Source organism: Chiloscyllium plagiosum, chromosome 33, assembly GCF_004010195.1.
Source record: "Chiloscyllium plagiosum isolate BGI_BamShark_2017 chromosome 33, ASM401019v2, whole genome shotgun sequence".
NCBI classification, from domain to species: Eukaryota; Metazoa; Chordata; class Chondrichthyes; order Orectolobiformes; family Hemiscylliidae; genus Chiloscyllium; species Chiloscyllium plagiosum.
The window spans coordinates 28,439,360-28,463,033 of NC_057742.1; the positions used below are offsets into that span (position 1 = coordinate 28,439,360).

The window sequence follows — 23,674 nt, forward strand, 5'->3', positions numbered from 1 at the left end:
TTCAATCAGGAATTGCATTGGAGATATTTCAGTACTCTAATTAAGATAGCAACTTAGCACACAATTATAAAGGCTCAAAGGAGCTCTCTGGTCAGAATTTGTTATACAAATAATTTTTACTCTGGCATTTATTGTCCAGTGCAGACTGGATAATGTAAACATGCAAGCGCGAACATTAGTTTCTCTGCAATTTTTTTATTTACAGAGGCCATGTGACACAGGATGCACCAATCCCAGGTTCTCCACTTTATACAATCAAAGCATTTGTACCAGCTATTGATTCATTTGGCTTTGAGACAGACCTGCGGACACACACACAGGGGCAAGCTTTCTCTCTCTCAGTCTTTCACCATTGGCAGGTGAGAATTTTACTTTCAGAAGCAAACAACTGCAGTGTATTAATTAGAAAGCATCTCATCCTTTGTGTTGCTCAAATCTTTAATCAGCTGCTGTCAGATGTTAGCATGGCATGGTGGTGATCTTGGAGTCAAAAGCTGGTGAGTTCAAGTTTCACTCCAGGACATGGACGTCCAATAGGTTGCCATGTCTGTTCAATACAATAGAATATGAAATTGTTACTGTTTGGAATATGGTGTCCCTACACATCAGTGGCTGAATATGCTTTCCAAGTCATTTATTTTCTTTGAAATATCCGAGGATGTGAAAGCCACTTAGAGAATACTGCTTTCTGTAAATAGATACATCATAAGTACAGGTGAAAGTGCAGTTTTCCTATTGACAGCAGTGTTATTCAACATAAAAATCACCATTTTTCTAATCTAATTATTATGAGGTGCATTTGAAATTGGGAAATAGAAAGCTGGTGTGAGTGCTATTTTTAAGAAAGCACGATCAGTAAGTTGTTGGGTCATCAAAAAAATTCTCAAATAGTTTCCTAATCTTCTCTTATTTTAAAAAAATGTATGATTCCAATCCCATGTCAACGGCTTGTGTCTTGTCAGCTCTCTGAAGACATTAAGTTGTATTAAATTCTCAGCAACTAAATGCTGACCTTGGCCATGATGTCAAATCCTGGGAATGACTGTTTTAAGTGTTCATAACAATTAATTCCTTTTAAATGAAATACCAAGTAAAATGTTCTGAAATTTTAAATTATTTTCAGAGACTGGAGGAATAATTGTTAGCTGTAATTACTTAATGAGATTTGTGGTTCTGTGAATAGATTGTACCTGGTGATCCCTTGGACAAAAGTATCATTATCAGACCCTTGGAACCACAACCTGCACCTCATCTGGCCAGAGAATTCATGATCAAAACAAGGAGGAGAAAGGTAATCAAATATCTATTCCAGAACTTTTGGTACCAGTAGACACGAAACATCGATCTATTCTGCACGGTATTGTTTCCTCAGCAATATACGCCAGTTAAGCTTTGTTAAAATATATGTGCCATTTTTTCAATGTGGCCTATCAAGTTATCTATTTGATTGCTAACCAACACAAGATATCTATGATTATTAATTACAGTGAGACTCTTAAACTCTTGGTCCACCTAACCTCACAAACATTCAGTTTTATGAGTCTTGAACTTTTGCTAACTTTTAGATTGACATCTTGGACTGTTGGCTTGAAGTTTAAATGGGTGGCATAACCAGAGGTGATGAAAGATCTTATAAATCACAATGAGCATGTGAGACAGCAGACCACAGAAGTTCCACATTTTCTGTTAGATTCTGAAGAATCTGATTATTGCACATTTTGACAGTGTGGAAATAATGTTTTGTACATATTGCTCAGTCTAATTCATTACTTCAACCTCCAACCAATAGGAAAACTTCTTAAAACTAGCCAGTGGTTGAAGTAACTACAGAAATTTCAGAACGCATAACAAGTATTTGATTATTCTGAAGAGAGATGATTTGAGTGTAAAGACATTCCTAGAGACAGAATCACAATAAATGAAGACGTGGGCAGAACATCTATCCATTAAATGTCTTTGTTGCAAATTGAATAAACAGAGATTTTATTCCCTGTGCTTTACTTTTCATATACTAGATCCCAAGTCTATATTCTGCTTCTCTGCCACTATCCTTACCTTTACTTCTCCTCCTTTACTGATCTGTTCCAGTTCTGGTCTCCCTACTATAGGAAAGATGTTGTGAAACTTGAAAGGGTTCAGAAAAGATTTACAAGGATGTTGCCAGGGTTGGAGAGTTTGAACTATAGGGAGAGGCTCAATAGGTTGGGGCTATTTTTCCTGGAGCATCAGAGGCTGAGGGGTGACCTTATAGAAGTTTATAAAATCATGAGGGATATGGATAGGGTGAATAACCAAGGTGTTTTCTCCAGGTTAGTAGAATGCATAGGTTTAAGGGGAATGATTTAAAAGGGACCTTTTCATGCAGAGGGTGGTGCGTGTATGGAATGAGCTACCAGAGGAAGTGGTGGAGACTGGTACAATTACAACATTTAAAATGGATGGGTATATGAATAGGAAAGGTTGAGAGGGATATGGGCCAAATTCTTCTAAACGGGACTAGATTAGGATATTTAGTCAGTATGGACGAGTTGGACTGAAGGGTCTATTTCCATTCTGTCCAGTTCTATGACTCTTTATCAGAGCTTAATTCTAATGGGAGAAAATTAATTGTATTAGCAATTCTCTTCAAACATTAAAAATTGTTTGACTATTGAAAATTGTGCAAACTTAAAAGTGTAAATAAAGCTACCAAAAATATTTATTGGAATATATTGCTTTAGTAATTGGAGAGAGCCATGGAATGAGAGTACAGTTAATGCTACCTACAGACAGCTTTCTACCAGACAGCTGTCCTTTTCAGCATGGAGTTCTAAATCTGTTGCAGCCTGGGTTTGGGCCTTGATCTTCCAGTACAAGGTTCTGAGGTGGCTTGACAGTGTAGATGCTGAGAAGATATTTCCACCACTGGGGGAGTCTCAAACTACAGAATGAAAGGATACCCATTGAAGACTGAGGTGTAAAGGAATTTCTAGATGGCATGCAATAGGTTTCAGAACTATACTCCACATTCAAGAAGAAAGAGAAAAACAAATGATTTTCTGATCCTCCTCTCAAAACTTTGAATATCTTGCCTGCCCAACTTTTAGCAACTTAAAATAAATGCACCGCCATGCAAAGGTAATGACACTAGTATACTTTAATTTTTCAAGCCCTTGATAGCCGCCTTATGATATATCAATGTAATGGCAATCAATTTCTAGGGCTAGACTTTGTGTCAAAACTGAAGAAATATGCCAACTTCTATTCTCTAATTTGCCCGTGTAGCTTTGGGAGTTAAGCCATTGTACTGTAATTTGAATCAGATCTTTTATAACATCACAACAAATAAAGTTCCTGAAACTGTCGTACCTACATAGTACTATGCAGAAATTACATTTGCTGGCTTTTGTTTTCAGTTCACGTCTTAAAAAAGTGGCATCTAATTTTACATTAAAACTGTCATTTTGTGATTCCCAACCTACGTAATGCCATTAAATGAAATTATTCAGTGAATCTTTTTGGAGATTACTTTGTATTGCCTCTTAATATTTGAGATATTAAGTGTATCAGGTAGAAATAAATCTTAATAAATGTTGCTGCTTCCTTTATTAACAGGGCCTCAGTGAAGATGTCAGTATCAGCAAATTTTTCGATGATCCCATGTTGCTGGAACTTGCAAAGCAGGATGTGGTTCTCAATTATCCCTTATAACGAAAGCAGCAGTTTCTGCAAGTAAGGACCAACTACTTACATCCCTCACAGGACTCTGTACGTTGTATGCTCAGTCACACTGATGGCATCAGCTGAAATCGTACAATATGGAATGAAAAAACCTGAATGTGAGCTGATCTGAACTTTATATTTTAGCTTTGCAGGTGAATTGTTTTTAGTAGAATACACCCCAAAATAAAAAAAAAAGCTCTGTTTTCCAATTGAGTTGATTGGATTTTTCTTAAAAAATATCGAATTGGTGTGCTATCCAGGTGGATTTCGCATAGGTTTGACTTTGTGAACAAGTTATTAGTTTTACATGGTGTTCATGTATGCTGTGCATAAAAATTAGACTCCAAACAAAATTACTTAACCTTTTGTACTTTGCCTTTGTTTATTAATGAACAGAAAATTCTCAGTGCAAAGAAAAGCCAGTGTGCAAAATACGAAACTGCCAACCTTTGGAAAAATACATTTCATGTCAAACCATTTGTGAGGATGTCATTGCTTCAAGACATCTCAATACCAAGTGAGACATTAATAATAATACATAAATATATGCAGCATAACACAGTGAGGAGATTTACTTAGAGAGATTTGCTTCTCTTGGCTTCACCACATATTCTTTGTACATGGAATACAGGACACCTGCAAAGACAGTTGAGAACAAGACATGAACTCAGTTGTTTGACTTCGATGCTGAGTTTAGAAAATGGATACATATACTAAGAACATAAAAATTATGTGCCTTAATTGTGGAATACCATAAATATGCCACAACTGTTAAAGGCAAGTGTCCCATGTGTTCAGTTGGCACGATTTAACCGATTCAACTAAATAGTCATGTTGAATGCTAAACATTAACTCTGTTTCTCTTTGTATTTGTATCTGTATCACAGATACTGCCAGACCTGCTGAGTTTCTCCAGCATTTGTTTGTGTTTCAGAACAGCAATTGAAATGGTTACAGTGAAAGAAATTCCTACTGGCATCAATTATTAACATCTAGTTCCAGAACAAGGTTTAGCTGGCTCATCAATGAGCTGAACAAATTAGTGCTTTGGAAGAAATGCACAAAAATATGAAATTGTGCAATTGGATTTATTTCTAAAATTGCCACAGCTATTGTCCCAAGCCAAGGTTCTCTAATAATTCATCCTTAATTCTGTTTGTTGTATAATCTGTAAAATATAATCGAAATACTACTTTCAACTATTGCAGTTGACCCATATTCATTAATGCAGATAGAAATGAGTTTGGGCTCACCTTAGCCTTTTGTGGAAAAAAGAGGTCCGTAATCAAACCAGCAAACATAAAGTTAGTTCTGTATGGTCAATACTAACACTGGATCATTTAACTCTGACTTTTGAATCAGACAGTACAGAAAAGGCCTTTTGGCACACCAGGTTTATATGACCAAAATTATGCTAATTTCTTGCACTAGGCACATACTCTTGACTGTTATGGCACCTCAAGTGGTCAAACAAGATTTCTTATTACATTGTGAGCTTACCTGCCTCAACTAACCTCCCAGGCAGTGCACTCTAAATCCCCACTACTTCTGGGTGATAAAAGATTTTCCTAAATCCCCTCGGAGCTTTCTGCATTTCACTTTATGCCCCCGAGTTATTGATCCTTCAATTTAGGGGCACAGCTGCTCTATTCACCTAGTCCAGCTCCTCAATGTTTATATACTTCTATCAATACCCATTCCATCCTCTCTGCTGTAAAGAAATCAGCCCAAGCTTATACAGATGTTCTTCATAGCAGAAATGCTCCATCCCAGGCAACATCCTGGTGAATGTCCATTGCAATGATATCCTTCCTATAGTCTCATGACCAGAAACTGCACACCAGAAACTCCAGCTGTGGCCTAACCAAAGCTCTGTACAGCTGCAACATGGCCTTCCTGCTCTTGGAAACAACTCCACGTCTGATAAAGGCAAGTGTCTCACATGCCTTCTTAAATGCCCTATTTAACAAGCATCCCAAGATCCTTTCGTTACTCTGAGCTTTCTAGTGTGTGAGTTCAAGTGCTGATTGCTTTTCTGGAATCAGCTTTATTCACCTTAGAGCAATTTTTGAATGGTTGTGAGAAGCTTTTATTTTTTATTTTTAATACGTATTCCTTCCTGCTAACACATTCAATTTCACTGAAAACCAAAACACTTACCCAAGGTCACAGCTCCCACTACACATGCCTGTGCAGCCACACGGGTGTGTATAAGGTGCACAGACATTTTGGTGTTCCCTCTGGTTCGCAGTTTATAAAGTCCCAATCCAACTATTGCTGCAAATCCAGTCATGCCTGCAGTGAATGTTAATTTTAGTCAGAATGTCTTAGTTCTTCATGCAAATTATTTCTGTTGCTGCAAGTCCATTGCTAACCCAGAATTCTGCCAATTCATCTGTCTGAAAATATTTCTACTGAGAGATTAGCAGGTGCTATTCAGAATAAATTCAACCCAATTGTAAGTTTACATTGTCCATTAATGTATTGGTTGGAGCTGTACCTATCACCTCCATCCCCACTCCCATTCACCTATTGTACTCTTTGCTACCTTCTCCCCAGCCCACCACCCCCCTGCCATTTATCTCTCCTCCCTGGAGGCTCCCTGCCTCTATCCCTGATGAAGGGCTTTTTCCCGAAACGTCGATTTTCCTGCTCCTCGGATGCTGCTTGACCTGCTGTGCTTTTCCAGCACCATGCTGATCTAAACTCTGGGTTCCACCACCTGCAGTCCTCACTTTTGCCTGGAGATGTAATAGGCTGACACAGCACTGTCAAGCTGTATAAAGCTGGTATGGAGGAAGATCTATACAAGTACCCAATCCCACTAATACTATCCATGTGGCATCAAGCAGTGCAGTACCTTATTTCTTAGATGAAAGCAGACAAAAAATTAAATTAGATCTCACTGAAGAGCAGATTTTTAAATTAGACAATGCCTTTCATATACAGTGCAAACTTCTGCACAAAGTCAGTTACAGTACTCGATTGAAAATCATAATTGAGGTTCAAAAGGAACAGAGTCTTACAATGTTTCATAAAAAGTTAAATACTGAAGAAATTGATTGCAATTTTAATGTGTTTTATGTTCACCATATTCCCCTTCTAATTGGCACTCCGAAATGTCACATTTTCTTAACCATTTATAATTGAAACATAAATTTCAGATGTTTACAATTATTAACTATTTTATTTTTTGATCAAAATAATCATTTTCCTTAATATCACTCTAAAGTTGGTGCATATTTTTTAATTTATTGAAATAGAAACCATACTAATGAGCCATTTGTACACAGAGTTAACCTTTGCATTACCTACAGAAACTCACCTATTGGAACAAAAGGTGACTCTTTGGACTTGTCAATCAATTTTGAAGCTGGGCTCTGAGTCTTGGAACTCCATGGGGTGGTATCTGTGGACATGTTCACTACAGCAGCAGTAAATAACAATCCATCTTAGTGCACTATATTAAATGGAATGATTTATACTTTCAAAAACATACATGTCTAATCTGGATTTATTTACACCACCTAAAATTCTGGAATTTTTACAAATCTTTATGCCAAACTCCAAGGAGAAAATGTTCACATTTTAGAGTTTATGTAAGCACGGTCATTAGATACATTGCTAATGATTTTTCTATCACCCTTTCAAGATCGTTTTATGAAACCTTTCATTAGCTCTTCTAATGAATACTTGTAGTTCTTGTAATTGAAACAGTTCAGTAATTCAGACGGGTCAGGTCTGCAGTTTATACATTTAAGGCTAACTATGAATTGTGCTAGAAGAACTCCGTCTATTTAATTAAATTTCTTCTCATTCAAAGCGGGTAACCTGAGCTCAAGCTGCATTTCTGCCTAATAAAAAAACTGGGAACAGGAATAGGCTATTTGGACCGGCTCGGCCATGTTTGATCATCCAACTCAATACCTTGTTCCCACTTTTGCCACATACCCTTAGATTCTTTTAACGAAAGGAATTATATCTATCATTTTGGAAACACGATGTTTTGGCTTCAGCAGTGGTCTATGCAAGAGAATTCCACATGGCTTGCCACTCTCTGGGTTTAGAAATTTCTTCTCATTTCAGTCATAAAAGGCCTACATTGTATCCTTAGTGTGATGATGCTGCTCTTTTAACAAGTTTATGTTGTCCTTGTTTTTTTTTCTCAGAGCGGTCTAGGTTTGAAGAGTTTTAGGGCCAGTGTGAGTATAGCTACCAGATACTGCCTCAGGCAAAAGGCTTTCAAGTTTAGAAAAACAATTTGTACAATGAAAGGGGAGTGGCCAGTTCTGTCAGCTCAGCCTTTCTCTGGTTTGGTGTGGGTTCAGTTGTGAAGCTGCTGGACCCAAAGAAGCAGGTCCATGCTGATCCTCTCTCTCCTGTAAGACCTTGATTTTACCTTTTGTGCCAAGGGGTGTTTATGAGCATTGTTGCAAGTATTTGGAACAGCATCATTAAATTGAGGTAATCTATTGGGTTTTTGGATAGGTTAAGTTATTCTATATTCTGTTCTCTCTTTTTTGTGTTTCATTCACTAATATTGTAAATAAATTCTGTTTTGTTTAAAACTAAGTGGTTTGACCACAGCTGAATCTCCCTTCTGGGATTTCCACTTTACACCTGCTTAAAATGGCTAGCAAAGTTAGGATCTGGGCTACATCCTCAAAATGGTTTGAGAGGGTCTAGCCTGGTCCTTAACATTAGACTTTGACCGCTGGTTCTGGAATCCGCAGTCATCAGAAATATCCTTCCAATATTTGCCCTGTCTAATCCTGTTAGAATTTTATTGGTTTTGTGCAATCTCTCCTCATTCCTCTAAACTCTAGGGAACATAGTCCTAGCCAATCCAGTTTGTCGTCATATATCAGTCCTGCCATCCCAGGAATCTGTCTGGTAAACATTTGTTGCACTGCCTCCACAGCCAGAACATCCATTTCAGATAAGGAGACCAAAACTGCACCCAGTGCTGCAGGTGTAGTCTTGTCAAGGCCCTGTAATTGCAGCAAGTCATCTCTGCTTCTGTACTCAAGTCCTCTTGCTATGAAGGCCAACATATTATTTGCTTTCTTTACCACCTGTTGCACCTGCATGCTTACTTTTAGCGACTGGTGTATAAGGACACATGGGTCTCATTGCACTTCCCCCTTTACAAATCTATCGCCATTCAGATAATCTGTCTTGTTTTTGCTACATTTATCCATATTATACTTAATCTGTCATGCATTTGCCTACTCACCAACTTATCCAAATCACACTGAAGCATCTCTGCATCATGGTCACCCTCCCACCCAACTTTGTGTTGACTGCAAACTTTATCATTAATAGATTGTGAATAGCTGGGGTCCCAGTACTGATCCCTGCTGTACCCATTAGACACTAGTTTATTCCTACTCTCTGTTTCCTGTCTGCCAGCCAGTTCTATGTCCATGTCAGTACTCTACTCCAATCCCATGTGCTTTTGTTTTACATGCTAATTTCTTATGGGAGATCTTGTCGAATGCCTTCTGAAAGTTCAAGTATTCACTGGTTCCTTCTTGTAACCTCTACAAGTTACATCCTTGAAATGCTCATAAAATTGTCAAGCATGATTTCATTTTCATAAATCCAAGTTGACACTGTGCAATTCTGTCACTGTTCCAAGTGCTCTGCTATTAAATCTTTTATACTGGACTCTAGAACTTTCCCTACTATACTGATGTCAGGCTAACCAGTGTATAATTCCGTTTTCCCTCTGCCTCCTTTATTCAATATGCTACCCCTCCAATCTATAGGAACTGATTCAGCGTCTATAGAATCTTGAAAAAAGACCATCAATGCAGGCACTATTTCTAGGGCCATTTCCTTAAGTATTCTGGGATGTAGATTATTGGATCCTGGGAATTTGGTAGCCTTTAATCCCATCAGTTTCCCCAATAGCATTTCCCTACTAATACTGATTTCCAGCAGCTGTGAAGGAATGGCAATTTATTTCCAAGTTAGTCTCGTTCGAGCGGTTGTTCCTCAACATTTTTAGGTCTTTGTGTCCCCTTTTGTGAAGGCCAAACTAAAATATGCCATATTTGCTCCCCATTTTAATTTCTCTGATTTCTGATTTTGATGAACCTACATTTGTCTTCACTAATCATTTTCTCTTTGCTTTTCACCCTTTTGCCCAGCAAGAATCTATCTCTGCTTTTAAACTATTCAAGACTCTGCTTCTACCACTTTCAGGAAGCATTCCAAAGACTCTTGAGCAAAATGGACAGCCCCTAATTTTAAACATTGATCCCTAGTTCTAGATCCTCCCATAAGAAGAAACATCCTCTGCAAATCTACCCTGTCAATGCCCATCAGGAGCTTGTATCTTTCAATCACATTACCTCCTACTTTTCTAAATACTAGCAGATATAATTCTTTGCTCACAAGGCACCCACCTCAAGTACGTCTAGACAGAACTGTCTCCGACCTTCCTTAATAAGGTGACTAATACTGTGCACAGTAATCCAGATTTTGACTCAAAAGTGCCCTGTTCAGCTGAAGCATAACTTCCCTACTTTTGTACTCAATGTCTCTTGCAATAAATTAGAACAGTCTATTAGCTTTCCTAAATGGTTATTTAATTATATAACACTTTGGGATGCTAAGAGAAAAGTAACATCCTTGCTAACGTCCCAATCAATGACTGTCTTCAATAAATGAAGGTAACCATTTCCCTTTGGGTACTATATTTTCTGATTCACTTAGTGTCAACATTCTGACTGTCACCACTAATTACAATCTTAACTGGCTGTACAATATGAATACTGTAGAAGGCTCTTGCAATGCAGTGGTAGATTTGGGACCTTTGTTCAAGTCCAGTCCAAACCACAGGTGTGTTATAACACATCTGAACAGGTTGTTTAAAAATTATTTATAAATACTGTGGTTACAGAAGTAGGAAAGGGGCTCATTGTTCTTTGGTAAGCAGGTCACCTCCTGATTCTGCAGAGCTTGCCCAACATCTGGGCACAAAGTGGATTATGACATAACACTATTCACTTGGCTGGATGAGTGCAGCTTCAACATTCAAGAAACTTAAGACAATTTGGCCAAGTTTGACGAATTCCAACAAAACTGGAATTGGGATGTAACTCTACACTGATTGGAGTCATCTTGGTACATAGAAAGGCGGATGTGGTTGTTGGAGGTCAGTCATCAAAGCTCTAGGGCATCTCTGCAGCACTTCCTCATGGTAATGCCCATGGCCCAATTATCTTTAACTGCTTCATCAGTGACCTTCCCTTCATCATAAGGTCAAAAGTGGGGATGTTTGCCAATGATTGCACATGTTCAGCACTATTTGTGACTGCTGAGTTAATGAAGTAGAACAAATTCAAATATAACAAGATCTGGACAATATCCATACTTAGGCTGACAAACGGTAAATAACATTCACACCACACAAATGCCGTGCAATCACCATTTCCAATGAGACAATATAACCACTGCCTTCGATATTTAGTGGTGTTACCATTCACTGAAACCCTGACTATTGACATCCTAGGGGTTAGCATTGACCAGAAACTCAGTTGGACTCACAATATATTACAGTGGCCATAAAAGCAGGTCAGAGGCTAGGAATACTGTAGCAAGTAACCCATCTCCCAATTCCTCAAAGCCTGTGCACTCCCCACTTGCCTGGATGAAGGCACCTTCAATAACACTTAAGACGTTTGACACCATCCAGGACAAAGCAACCCACTTGATTGGCACCATATCCACAATGGATTCCTTCCACCGCCAACACACTGTAGCGTGTGAACTATCTACAAGATGCATTGCAGAATTTCACCAAAGATCCTTAGATGGCACTTGCAACATGACCACTTCCACTAGAAGGACAAGTGCAGCAGATACATGGGAACACCACCACCTGCAAGTTACTGGCGATATAAATTCTATGTTCTATAATCCTGCCCCACTAGCTACCTGATGAAGGAGCAGCGCTCCGAAAGCTTGTACTTCCAAATAAATGGTGTTGTGTGATTTTTAACTTTGGAAACACATTGCCATTCCTTCAGAGTTGCTGGGTCAAAATCCTGGAATTCTGTCCCTAAGAGCATTTTGGGTCTCCCCACAGCACGCTGACTGCAGTGGCTTGAGAAGGCAGCTCACCACCACCTCAAGGGCAATTACAGATGGGCACTAAATGCTGGCCAGCCATTTCCCAGGAGTGAATAAAACATTGTCCAGCATCTTTAGTAACAATGACTGCAGTGTGTACTGTCTACTAGACATATTGCAGCAACTCACAAAGACTTATATAGAACATCTATCGTCTAGAAAACACCAAGTGCAGGTCATACAGCATGCAGAGTTGGATATACTTCACCCTTCTCATCATAATTTGGTTAAAATTCTGGAGCTTGCTAACTCACTACTGAGAACATCTTAACACACACACTGCAGCAGCTGAAAGACTGGCTCAACATCACCATCCAAAGGTCAATGTATCCTGGTCTTGCAGGAACACCCAAATTACAGGAATAAGAAAAAATAAATCTAGCTGGAAGTAAGGCTAAGATTGAAGAACATCACTATAACATTGATTTAATTTGTTATTCATATAGGATTAAAGTACATCAGTAGATTGGACAGCACAATTCTCAAATTACCATGAAACAGTATTTTGCAGAATTGTTTTATATGTGCTCTTTGCTAAATATAGCTCTAGCTCACACAGAGTAGGACGCCTGGATCATGGCTGGTCGTTTTCTCGCACCGAGGGATGTCCTGAGGTTACAGCAGACGGTGTAATCCCGTTTTGACAGTGGTAGGGGCGAGCTCCAAACAGAGCCACCTTCAGCTGTTACACTAACCATTCAATCCAACCCAAGGCCCACTTCTGACGTTTTTACAATCCATCAGATTTCAAAAGCCGCTGTTTAAGTGACTTTCACAACCTGCAAGCTACCCTGAATCGATCAACAATGTTTTAAACATTAAATATCAGTTTAATCTTTGCAGACATTACCTTATTCGGAAATCAGCCCTGCTTAGAAAAAGCGGTGCTACTGCTCCACTCGTTACAGTCAAGCTACTTGGTACATTTCCGGGTTGGACAGATTTTCAAGAAGCCGATGATGGAAAATCGATGTCTTAATGAGATATCGTAAATGTTTGATTGCGCCAGAGTTCAGCAAATAACCTGCTAAAAGAAGAGTTGAATTGAGGAACTTGGTGTTGTTAAGACCGGCTTCTGAAGTTGATGCTGCAATGTTGACCATTTTGTAAATAATTATTTCATCGCCTCTTGTATACAAAAGGCAATTCTGCTGATTACGCAAATGAACTTGGTCTTTAATTTGTGTAGAAATCGTGTTGTACTATTTTATACGGAGGATGTTGATCAGAATTGCAGAACAAATTGGGTGCGAATGATTTGTGCAGGTCAGGTAGTTCGTGCCTCTTTAAGGAAAACGGAAAGTGTTGGAAAGCCTCGGCACATCAACGCCTGTGGGGAAAAACAGAGTTCATTTTTCAGGTATTGGTGATCCTAGGCAGCTTCTTCCCAACCGTATAGGTGCAAATTACTGCAGGTGCTGGAATCTGTGCAGAAAACAACAAAATGCTGGAAATCACAACAGCTCAGGCAGCATCCATGGGGAGAGAGCAAGCTAACCTATCAAGTCAAGATGACTCTTCATCAGAGCTCATCAGGTCTTGCAAAGCCTGACCACAACCATCCCGAAGGACATGATCAGCAACGCCTCCTATCAGTTCTCCTCCCAGCCACCCTTCATCCTGACATGGTTCAATATTCCTGTACTCCTGGAATCTCCACCCTAACTGCAGTGTGGATGCACCTGCATTAAACAGAATGCCATGGATGAAACAAGCAGTTCACTGTCACCTTCTCCACTGCAGTTAGGGACTAACAATAAACAGTATGTGCAGGTGATTTATTGTGGTTTAGTGTTAGTCCCACCAGCCCTAGAGTTATGTAACAACATCTCTGAATAAGTTGATTAGAAAATACCTAAACAGTAGCTCAGCCAGCGACAGCCACAAACCATGAACAAACATATTAAAAAGGCTGTTTGAAGAATCATCACAACCTGAGACAAATCTCTTTTCTGACCTGCTGAGTATTTCCAGTGCCTTGTTTTTATTTCAGATTTCCAGCAGCAGCAGTTTGGTTTTGGTTTTAATAATGATGGCCCAGTGGTATTATTGCTCGACTGTTAATTCAGAGACCCAGGTAATGTTCTGGGCACCTGGGTTCAAAATTCTGTCGTGGCAGATAGTAGAATTTGAATTCAGTAAAAATTTGGAATTAAAGTCAAATGATGACCATGAATCGATTGTCAGAAAAAAATTCTACTCGTTCACTAATGTCCTTTAAGGAAGGAAATTGCCATCTTTACCTGGTCTGACCTGACTTCAGAACTACAGCAATATGGTTGCTTCATAACTGCCCTCTGGCAACTTGGGGGTGGGCAATAAATGCTGGCCTAGCCAGCAATAGCCACATCCTTTGAATGAATGTTTAAGAATAAAATGGAGTGTTTTAGTGATTGGAAGTAGAGTAGATTGTCATTGTTGATTGCCTCATCCTCCTTCTCTTGGTCATCACATCCTTTAGACCACCCTCCCTTAGTATGTAAGGATTTACTGCATCCCATGCAGGTCATGAGAGCGATTATGATCAGTTTATGAGATGTGACCAGGCTGCCCATTTCTTAATCCCCTCAGTTGGCCACAACAAAGATTTTTTAGCACACAGTTATGTAAGTTAATTTACCTGCAGTGCTATTCAAAATGAAGGAGCCGATTACAAGGTTAGTGAAAGAAAAGCATTCTATTACTTACTAACCCTGAGAACATGACACAAATACACATATATCATTTTAATGGAGAGAACATCTTGTACAAAAGGAAAGATCATGAATAAATCATTTTCAAAAATGCCTAGATTTAATCTGGGACCACCGCTGTTTCATTGATGATTTGTATTCTTGGCAGTGGTGAAAGTTTTAGACATAGAGTCAGAGTTTTACAGCATGGAAACACACCCTTTGGTCCAACACATCCACTGCGACTAGATACTCTAATCAAGTCCCATTTGTCAGCATTTTGACCATAGCCCTTTAAATCCTTCCTGTTCATGCATCCATCCAGATGCCTTTTAAATGCTGTCATTGTCCCAGCCTGCATCACTTCCACTGGCAGTTCATTCCAAATGTGCACCACCATTTGATGTTCTCAGTAAATTGATGTTTTGTGCAATTTGCCTTTAACCAGCTGTGGTTTTCTGAGAGGCTAAGACATAAACTAGTTGAGAAAGAGCCTTGTGGTTCTGCTGTTATGAAGCCATCGTTCATCCATTATTAAGTTTTTTAAGGAGCAGGAGGTTGGGGCGGCTTTGAGGAACAATTCTTCATGCAGCAGGTTGTAGATACCTGGAATTCACTGCCAAGAAGGTGATTGAAATGGGAATCCTCAAGGCATTTAAGAACTATTTAGATACACACTTGAAATGTCACCTTGTGCTTCCAAATAAACCTGTTGGTGTTGTGTGATTTTTAACACTTGAAATGTCACTGCATACAAGGCTCCAAGCCAATTGCTGGGAAATGTGATTAGAATTGATGACTGGCATAAACACGAACGGCCAAAAGGACTCTTTCCACGCTGTTAAAACTTTGTGATTCTTTATCTCTTTGTGCCAAAAAGCTGATGCCTGAAATACAATTTCATTGTGTATTCATGTGTCTAAACCTTTGTTTTCCAAGCTGGATAATCTGCAGGTGACTTTTTTTTTCAAAAATATACTTTATTCATAAAATATTCATACGTAAACATTCCATTTCTTTGCATACAGAGATCAGAATTTATCATTTGTATATACAGGTCTGTACGTTTATCAATCACATATCAATATATTTAGCTGAGGCATCAGCAGAGCCCATTTTTAGCTGAGGCATCAGCAGAGCCCCCTGTTCTTCTTAGGCAGGCAAATGTTACACAGTGGTCTTTCCCCACCGCGCCTTGGAGGCAGCTGCCCCAAGCTTCAGCGCATCCCTCAACACGTAGTCCTGGACCTTGGAACGTGCCAGTCTGCAACACTCAGTCGGGGTCAACTCCTTCAGCTGGAAGATCAACAGGTTTTGGACCGCCCAGAGGGCATCCTTCACCGAGTTGATGATCCTCCAGGCACAGTTGATGTTCTTCTCGGTGTGTGTCCCAGGGAACAGACCGTAGAGCCCGGTGTCCCGCGTCATGGAGGTGCTCGGGATGAACCTCGACAAACACCACTGCATTCCTCTCCAGACTTCTTCTGCATAGGCACATTCCAGAAGGAGATGTGTGATAGTCTCATCCCCCCGCAGCTGCTTCGAAGGCAGCGTGCGGTACGGGAGAGAGTCCGGGCGTGCATAAAGGATCTCACAGGCAGAGTCCTTCTCACCACCAGCCAAGACATGTCTTGGTGCCTGTTGGAAAGTTCTGGCGATGAGGCATTCTGCCAAATGACTTTGACAGTCTGCTCAGGGAATTCGATAGGATCTGTCCTCTCCTTTTTTCGAAGGGTCTCAAGGAAACTACGTGCTGACCACTTCCTGATGGACTGGTCAAAGGTGTTTTTCTTCATAAACTTCTCCATGAAGGACAGGTGCTCTATCACAGGCAACACCATGGTGGAGTTTCTCTGGATCTCCAACGGTGCAATCATATCCATCCTACAGTGCAGTGATTAGAATTGCACACAATACTCCAGCTGTGGACTAACCAAAGAGCTGTACAGTTCAATATAATCTTCAGGCTTTTATAATATATGCCACAATCAGGGCAAATGTTCTGTATGCCTTCATAATTACCCTATAAACCTGTCCTGCCATCTTCAGGAATTTGTAGATAAGCTTCTCGAGATACCTCTGTTCCTCCAAACTTCATTGTAGCATCCTTGCTCCATGCATCTCTGATTTCCTGCTTAATGCCTCCATTACCTCACCACTACTTTTTGGAGGCCTATAGACAACTGGGACTAGTGTTTTCCAATCCTTGTTTGCTTCTTAGCATTATGCACACATATTCTGTATATAGATTTCCCACACCTATATTCTTTCTCATTGGTGCACTGATTTCATCTTTTATTAATAATGCCACCTCACCTACTTTTGTCCAGCCTGTCCTTCTGAAAGATGAATAAACTTGAATGCTCATTTCTCAGCCATGGTCACCCTGCCCTCACCAGGGCCCTCACCTCCCTCGCTCCTCTCAGTGACGGTGACTATCCGTCACAGGGTTCTCACCTCACCTGCTCCTCTCAGTGACACCGACTACCTGTCCTATGGTCCTCACTTCACCTGCCCCTCTCAGTGCTGTTGTCTGTCTGTCACAGAGCCCTCACATCCCTCGCTCCTCTCAGTGATACTGTCTGTCTGTCAGAGGGCCCTCACCTTCCTTGTTCCTCTCAGTAATGCTGTCTGTCTGTGAGAGGGCCCTCACCTCCCTCGCTCCTCTCAGTGATGCTGTCTGTCTGTCAGAGGGCCCTCACCTTCCTTGTTCGTCTCAGTGATGCTGTCTATCACAGGGGAGAAAGTGAGGTCTGCAGATGCTGGAGATCAGAGCTGAAAATGTGTTGCTGGAAAAGCGCAGCAGGTCAGGCAGCATCCAGGGAACAGGAGAATCGACGTTTTGGGCATAAGCCCTTCTTCAGCATCCAGGGAACTAGTGTTTTCCAATCCTTGTTTGCTTCTTAGCATTATGCACACATATTCTGTATATAGATTTCCCACACCTATATTCTTTCTCATTGGTGCACTGATTTCATCTTTTATTAATAATGCCACCTCACCTACTTTTGTCCAGCCTGTCCTTCTGAAAGATGAATAAACTTGAATGCTCATTTCCCAGCCATGGTCACCCTGCCCTCACCAGGGCCCTCACCTCCCGCGCTCCTCTCAGTGACGGTGACTATCCGTCACAGAGTTCTCACCTCACCTGCTCCTCTCAGTGACACCGACTGCCTGTCCTATGGTCCTCACTTCACCTGCCCCTCTCAGTGATGTTGTCTGTCTGTCACAGAGCCCTCACCTCCCTCGCTCCTCTCAGTGATACTGTCTGTCAGAGGGCCCTCACCTTTCTCGCTCCTCTCAGTGATGCTGTCTGTCTGTCAGAGGGCCCTCACCTTCCTTGTTCGTCTCAGTGATGCTGTCTATCACAGGGCCCTTACCTCCCTCATTCCTCTCAGTAATGCTGTCTGTCTGTGAGAGGGCCCACACCTCCCTCGCTCCTCTCAGTGATGCTGTCTGTCTGTGAGATGGCCCTCACCTCCCTCGTTCCTCTCAGTAATGCTAACTGCTGTATCAGAGTCCTCATCTCGCCTGCTCTCTCTGTCTTCCTCAGCCACTACATTTACATCCATAGTCATTTATTACACTGTGGCAATTCTCTTTTAAAAATAAGCACATGTTGGAAATTAAAGTTTGATGGTCTGTAAATGACAGTCCCAGACTTTATACTGGTGCTCACTGAAGAAGACATGAGAATGTGTATCGGATATAAGCAGGCAGGGAAAGAGTTAATTTCTGAGTTTTGTGAAACAAGAGGTTCAGCTGAGCATGACTCAGATCAGATAAGAGCTTATAGTTAACAACGGGATTTAATGGGTTAACAAGGTGGAAAAGTATTCATTATGTAGAGCTGTTTAACAATATTGGAAGCATTCTGTACACAAGGTCAGCTAACAAGGGGAAAAGCATCCATTATATGAATCAAGTTAACAAGGTTAAGAACATTCATTGTATTACAGTAAAAGGCATGTCCTCTGCTATTGATACTCACTGTTTGTAACGGTCACCCAATTAATATGTGTGTTGCCTTATCTGGATGCTCCTTCCTATAAAATGACTATGTTCATTGAGAAACTGCTATTGCAGAGAAGACCGTGAACTCATGTCTCTGTGCACATGGGCGATCATTCTCTCTCCCTCCAGGGCCTGGAATAAAGATGAAGGAAGTAAAACTACGTTGCATCTCTGAGCGTTTTGCTTCAACTGGGGAGGGGGTGGTGGACAACGGGATGACAGGCAGATTGCATGTTTCTCTAATGAAGTAAAATATCACATTAGACAATCCAGTTTGTGGAATGTAATGATGCAGGGCTAACTCTTTATTGAACAGTAGTTTATATTGGACATAATACAGGATACAAACTGTAAATTCTTGACAGGTCCAGAAACACAATATTGACAAACCATATGATTCAGGTTGATCTAGAAATTCTTCAGTGGAAGAAAAATGGACACATAAGCAAGTTAAACTGTTCAGTAAAATGCAAGTCTAAACACAAAACTTTAAAAGTAAAATCATGAAATTAACTTGACACATTTTGCTTCCCATTTATATAATTAAACAGTGATGGACTAATCAAGGTATCGCAAGATTACTTCTCTTGAGCTGACAGCACACTGCTTGTGAAAAGGCATTCGTGATCATTGCAGGGCATTGTTGGACCATTATACTACAATACACTAACAATCTTCGGTTCAATCCCCTGGATGTCAGAAAAACTTTGTAAATTAATTACCTTTCTAAGCATGTTTAATTCCACTTCTGCACAAATTCCATTTGTTATTAAAGGGATTAAGGGATATGGGCAAACGTGTGTACAAGGCATCAGAATCATAAAATCCCGACAGTGTGGGAGCAGGCCATTTGGCCTATCAAGTCCACACCAACCCATCCCCCTACTTTATCCCTGTAGCCTCACATACTGAATGGCTAACCCACTTAGCCTGCACATCCCTGGACACTACGGGCAATTTAGCACGGCCAGTCCACCTAACCTGCATATATTTGGACGGCAGGAAGAAACCTATGCAGACACAGGGACAATGTGCAAACTCCACAGAGACAGGGCCAAAGTGAGGACTGCAAATGCTGGAGATTAGAGTCGAGAGGTGTGGTGCTGAAAAAGCACAGTAGTACCTGATGAAGGGCGTTTGCCCGAAACATTGATTCTCCTGCTCCTCGGATGCTGCCTGACCTGCTGTGCTTTTCCAGCACCACACACTTGACTCCACAGAGACAGTTGCCTGAGGATGGAATCAAGCCCAGGTCCCTGATGCTGTGAGGCAGCAGTGTTAAACACTGTGCCACCATGCCACCCCAGTATTTATTTACTAACATGGTATCTGCATCTACAATTTCGTATCCTATCAATCTTTAATTGACCCGGTCATTTTATTAACTAATTTTTTACTATTCATATATTTCTGTGGTTTTTGGATTCACCCCTCTCTCATGTGCAACACTGAATGTTTCTGTCTGATTCACACCTTCATAACACTGAGGTGAATTTCACAGCCTTCTGTACTTTCTGAAGAATCAAGACTATCGTACTGAATTAATATGAAAAATATATCTTGATTCTGCATGTTTTTGTGAGCACTGCTCAGTAGGAGCCACTGTATAATGGGGAGAAAGTGAGGACTGCAGATGCTGGAGATCAGAGCTGAAAATATGTTGCTGGAAAAGCGCAGCAGGTCAGGCAGCATCCAAGGAGCAGGAGAATCAATGTTCCGGGCATGAGCCCTTCTTCAGGCTGAAGAATCCTGAAGAAGGGCTCATGCCCGAAACGTCGATTCTCCTGCTCCTTGGATGCTGCCTGACCTGCTGCGCTTTTCCAGCAACACATTTTCAGCTCGTCACTGTATAATGGTCTAAGATTTTGAGAATGTTGCCTCAACTTATACAGTTGCTTGATTATCATTGAATTACAGCAAAAAAACAAATTTCCCCTTAAGTGCATTCATGGTGTGTGCCTCAACTATTCCTCCCGGTCATGGGATCCGTCCTCTCAGATAGAAAGGATCCTCCTGAAGTCCTAATGGTGATATATTGTGGCCTATCTTATATTTATGGCCTTTGTTTTGATCTCCCCAGCAAGAAGAAACACAAATGGAGGACCTTCATCTCTGTCTATCAGATGGTCTGTGGAATGTAGAAGAATTGGTCAGTCAATCGGATTTTCATTTTCCATAAAATTATGTTGCTTATGCTCCTTACAATTGAACACCATATGGAGCAAATGTCCCAGGATCGGATCAACTACAATGAAAATCAATGGAGGCCTTCTCGAGGATAATAGTGGGTGTGTAGATTGAATTCAGCTTGTGTAAGATCCCTCTCACATTCCCATTGTCAGTTAATGGAAGAACGTGATAAAATACATTTTATAATGAATACAGAAACATCCATTGTAATGTTTAGCGTGCACAGCCACATGATTTGCTGTAACTGCAAAGAGGTGAATTGTGTCAAAGTCAAAAAAAATTTACAAGCGTATAGAAATAAATAGAGCTGTGTTTATCTGTTACAATGCACCATTTAGGAACAAGTCCATTATTAACAAACTTCAATGAGTCGAATTGTTTTTGATTCTTTTCTTACTTGTTTTGATCTGCTGCTGACCGAAGCATCAATAATTTTGTTGTTGATTGTGTTGGGCTTTTACGCAATAAACTCAAAACTATTGCAATAAGTGCTTGATGGTTCCTTAGTTGCACAGGCACTGGAAATGTGGGACAAAACAAATGTTAAACCTTTTGGAAATATCTTGCCGCTTTCAAAGTTAAAAATCACACAACACCAGGTTACAGTTCAACAGGTTTATTTGGAAGCATTCGCTTTCGGAGCGCTACTCCTTTATCAGATGGTTGTGGGGTACAGGACTTATAGCAAAAGTTTACAGTGTGATGTAACTAAAATTATATTTTGAAAAAGTCCTGGATTGTTTGTTCAGTCTCATCTTTTAGAATGAACATGTTGGTTTCAGTTCTTTCATATGTAAATCACAGACCTTTTTTAAAGTTACATTCTCAAGTGAACTTTAACAATTGGTTTGGAGATGCCGGTGTTGGACTGGGGTGTACAAAGTTAAAAGTCACACAACACCAGGTTATAGTCCAACAGGTTTAATTGGAAGCACACTAGCTTTCGGAGCGACGCTCCTTCATCACCTGAAGGTGTTTTGAAGGTGTGAGGTGCCCTGTGTGAGACTGTCTGTGCCACAATGTCCAGACTGATTCTAATCTAAAAAACGGATTAACAGAATCTTACATGGATTCATGCAGTTTTTGTGCAAAATAAAATGCAATTCTGCAAGTACAAATTCACCCCACAAACTTATATATATGTGCATGTGGGTGTGTGTGTGGTGGGGGGAGTTATGAGTGTCTGTGAAAGAGTTTGTGTAAGCGTATGTGTGTGAGTATGAATGTAAAGGGGTATAAGTCTGTGAGAGGGTGGGTGTGAGTGTGGGAGTGTATGAGAGAGAGCTTGTGTATGAGAGAGGATATGCATGAGTGTATGGGTTTGTAGGAGTGTGTGTGTGTGTAGTGCAGAGGGGTCACCTGGTAGTGTGAATGAATCCAAGATCCCAGTTGAGGTCATCCCCACGGGTACCGAACTTGACTATCAGCCTCTGCTCGGCCATTTTGCTTTGTTGCCTGTTCCGAAATCCGCCTTGGAGGACGGTCACCCAAAGGTCCGAGGTCGAATGTCCCACACTGCTGAAGTGTTCTCTGACTGGGAGGGAACACTCCTGTCTGTTGATTGTTGTGCAGTGCCCATTCATCCATTGTCATAGCCTCTGCTCGGTCTCGCCAATGTACCATGCCTCAGGGCATCCCTTGCCTGCAGCATATGAGATAGATATGAGTCCCTGCTCTGTACATGATGGGAAATGGCCCCCACGTGTAGTGGTGGTATCCGTGTCGACACTGACACATCTTGGAGGGCCTATAGGGTTGTATGGTGTTGTCCTGAAAGCCGGGCAGTTTGAGGTTTGGTGGTTATTTAAAGGCAAGAAGTGGAGGCCTGGGGAAGGACTTGGTGAAGTGCTCATCCTCATTAATAATGTGTTGCAAGCTGCAAAGAACATGGTGTAATTTTTTGGCTCCTGGGAAGTGCTAGACAACAAAGGGTACCCTGTCGGTTGCAACACGTGTCTGTCTCCTGAGCAAGTCATTATGGTTCCTCACAGCATCATGTCGGAACTGGTGGGCGATGAGTTGACCACAATGTTTTCATCTTTGACAACCAGTTCTTAATCCAGACACACGGAACAGCCGTCGGGACCAAATTTGCACCCAATATGCCAACATTTTCATACACAAGTTTGAACAAGACTTCTTCTGTACGCAGGACTTCCAACCAACACTATGCACTAGGTGAATTGATCATGCTTTCTTCCTCTGGACTCATGGTGAGGAGTGACTGAAAAACTACATAGTGATATCAACGAATTTCATCCATCAAACTCAGCATGGACTACTCAGCATGGACTATCTGTCTTATTCTTCAATATATAATTTCAGTTAAATCACACTGTAAAACTTTGCTATAAATTCTGTGCCTTATGATCTTATACTCCACAACCACCTGATGAAGGAGCAGCACTCCGAAAGCTATTGCTTTCAAATAAACCTGTTGGACTATAACCTGGTGTTACGTGATTTTTTAAATTTGCACACCTCAGTCCAATGCTGGTATCTCCAAATCTTGACTGTTTCAGCTCTTGGATATCCTCCTGCCTCACACCACCAGTGACAGAAACCTATTGTGTTTTGCTAGTTATCTTCCCCACTGGACAGGATTTCAGCTGTTTGTTACCTCCTCCGCACTGTCTACCATAATGAGTGTACAAGCATCCTATGGACCTTTAATTACAGATTATGTGATTTATTCAGATAATTCCTTTCTTTTGTTACTGAGGCTGAAAATTCACATGATTCACACAGTCCCCATAAATCACTCAATACAATTATTCTGAGAATTCAAACTAAGCAAAGGATAGAAAAAAAATGTGACTTAATACTGATGAGTATAGGAATGATTAACAAGATAAATAATGCCGCAGTCAGTATAACCAACCTAACATGCAGCCTCTGTTTTGATTGAGTCAATAGCACAAAATGTTTAAAGATTGAAAGTTATAATCCAAAAT

General features: G+C 40.7%; 2 protein-coding genes across 5 annotated transcripts in view; one reads left to right on the plus strand and one right to left on the minus strand.

The window, feature by feature from the left end:
• The window catches only part of eftud2 (elongation factor Tu GTP binding domain containing 2), a 52,465-nt gene extending 48,599 nt beyond the window's left edge, over positions 1-3,866 (plus strand). For all 3 annotated transcript variants that reach the window (XM_043675200.1, XM_043675202.1, XM_043675201.1), the window contains exons 26-28: positions 206-359; positions 1,184-1,291; positions 3,595-3,866. In XM_043675200.1, coding sequence (XP_043531135.1) covers positions 206-359; positions 1,184-1,291; positions 3,595-3,690 — 358 coding nt within the window. In that variant the 3' untranslated portion in view covers positions 3,691-3,866. The remainder of the gene's footprint in view (positions 1-205; positions 360-1,183; positions 1,292-3,594) is intronic.
• Positions 3,867-4,167: 301 nt separating this feature from the next.
• On the minus strand, positions 4,168-12,914 carry LOC122539969 (HIG1 domain family member 1A, mitochondrial-like). Of its 2 annotated transcripts, none has more exons than XM_043675207.1 (4): positions 12,695-12,914; positions 7,028-7,162; positions 5,863-5,997; positions 4,168-4,338 (listed from the first exon to the last, which is right to left on the minus strand). In XM_043675207.1, the coding sequence occupies exons 2-4, from the start codon at positions 7,119-7,121 to the stop codon at positions 4,274-4,276; spliced, it is 294 nt and encodes a 97-aa protein (XP_043531142.1). In that variant the 5' UTR covers positions 7,122-7,162; positions 12,695-12,914; the 3' UTR covers positions 4,168-4,273. The 2 variants fall into 2 exon arrangements, with proteins under 2 accessions (XP_043531142.1, XP_043531141.1); XM_043675206.1 differs by having other exon boundaries at positions 7,028-7,126; positions 12,695-12,911.
• Between the last annotated feature and the right edge of the window lie 10,760 nt (positions 12,915-23,674).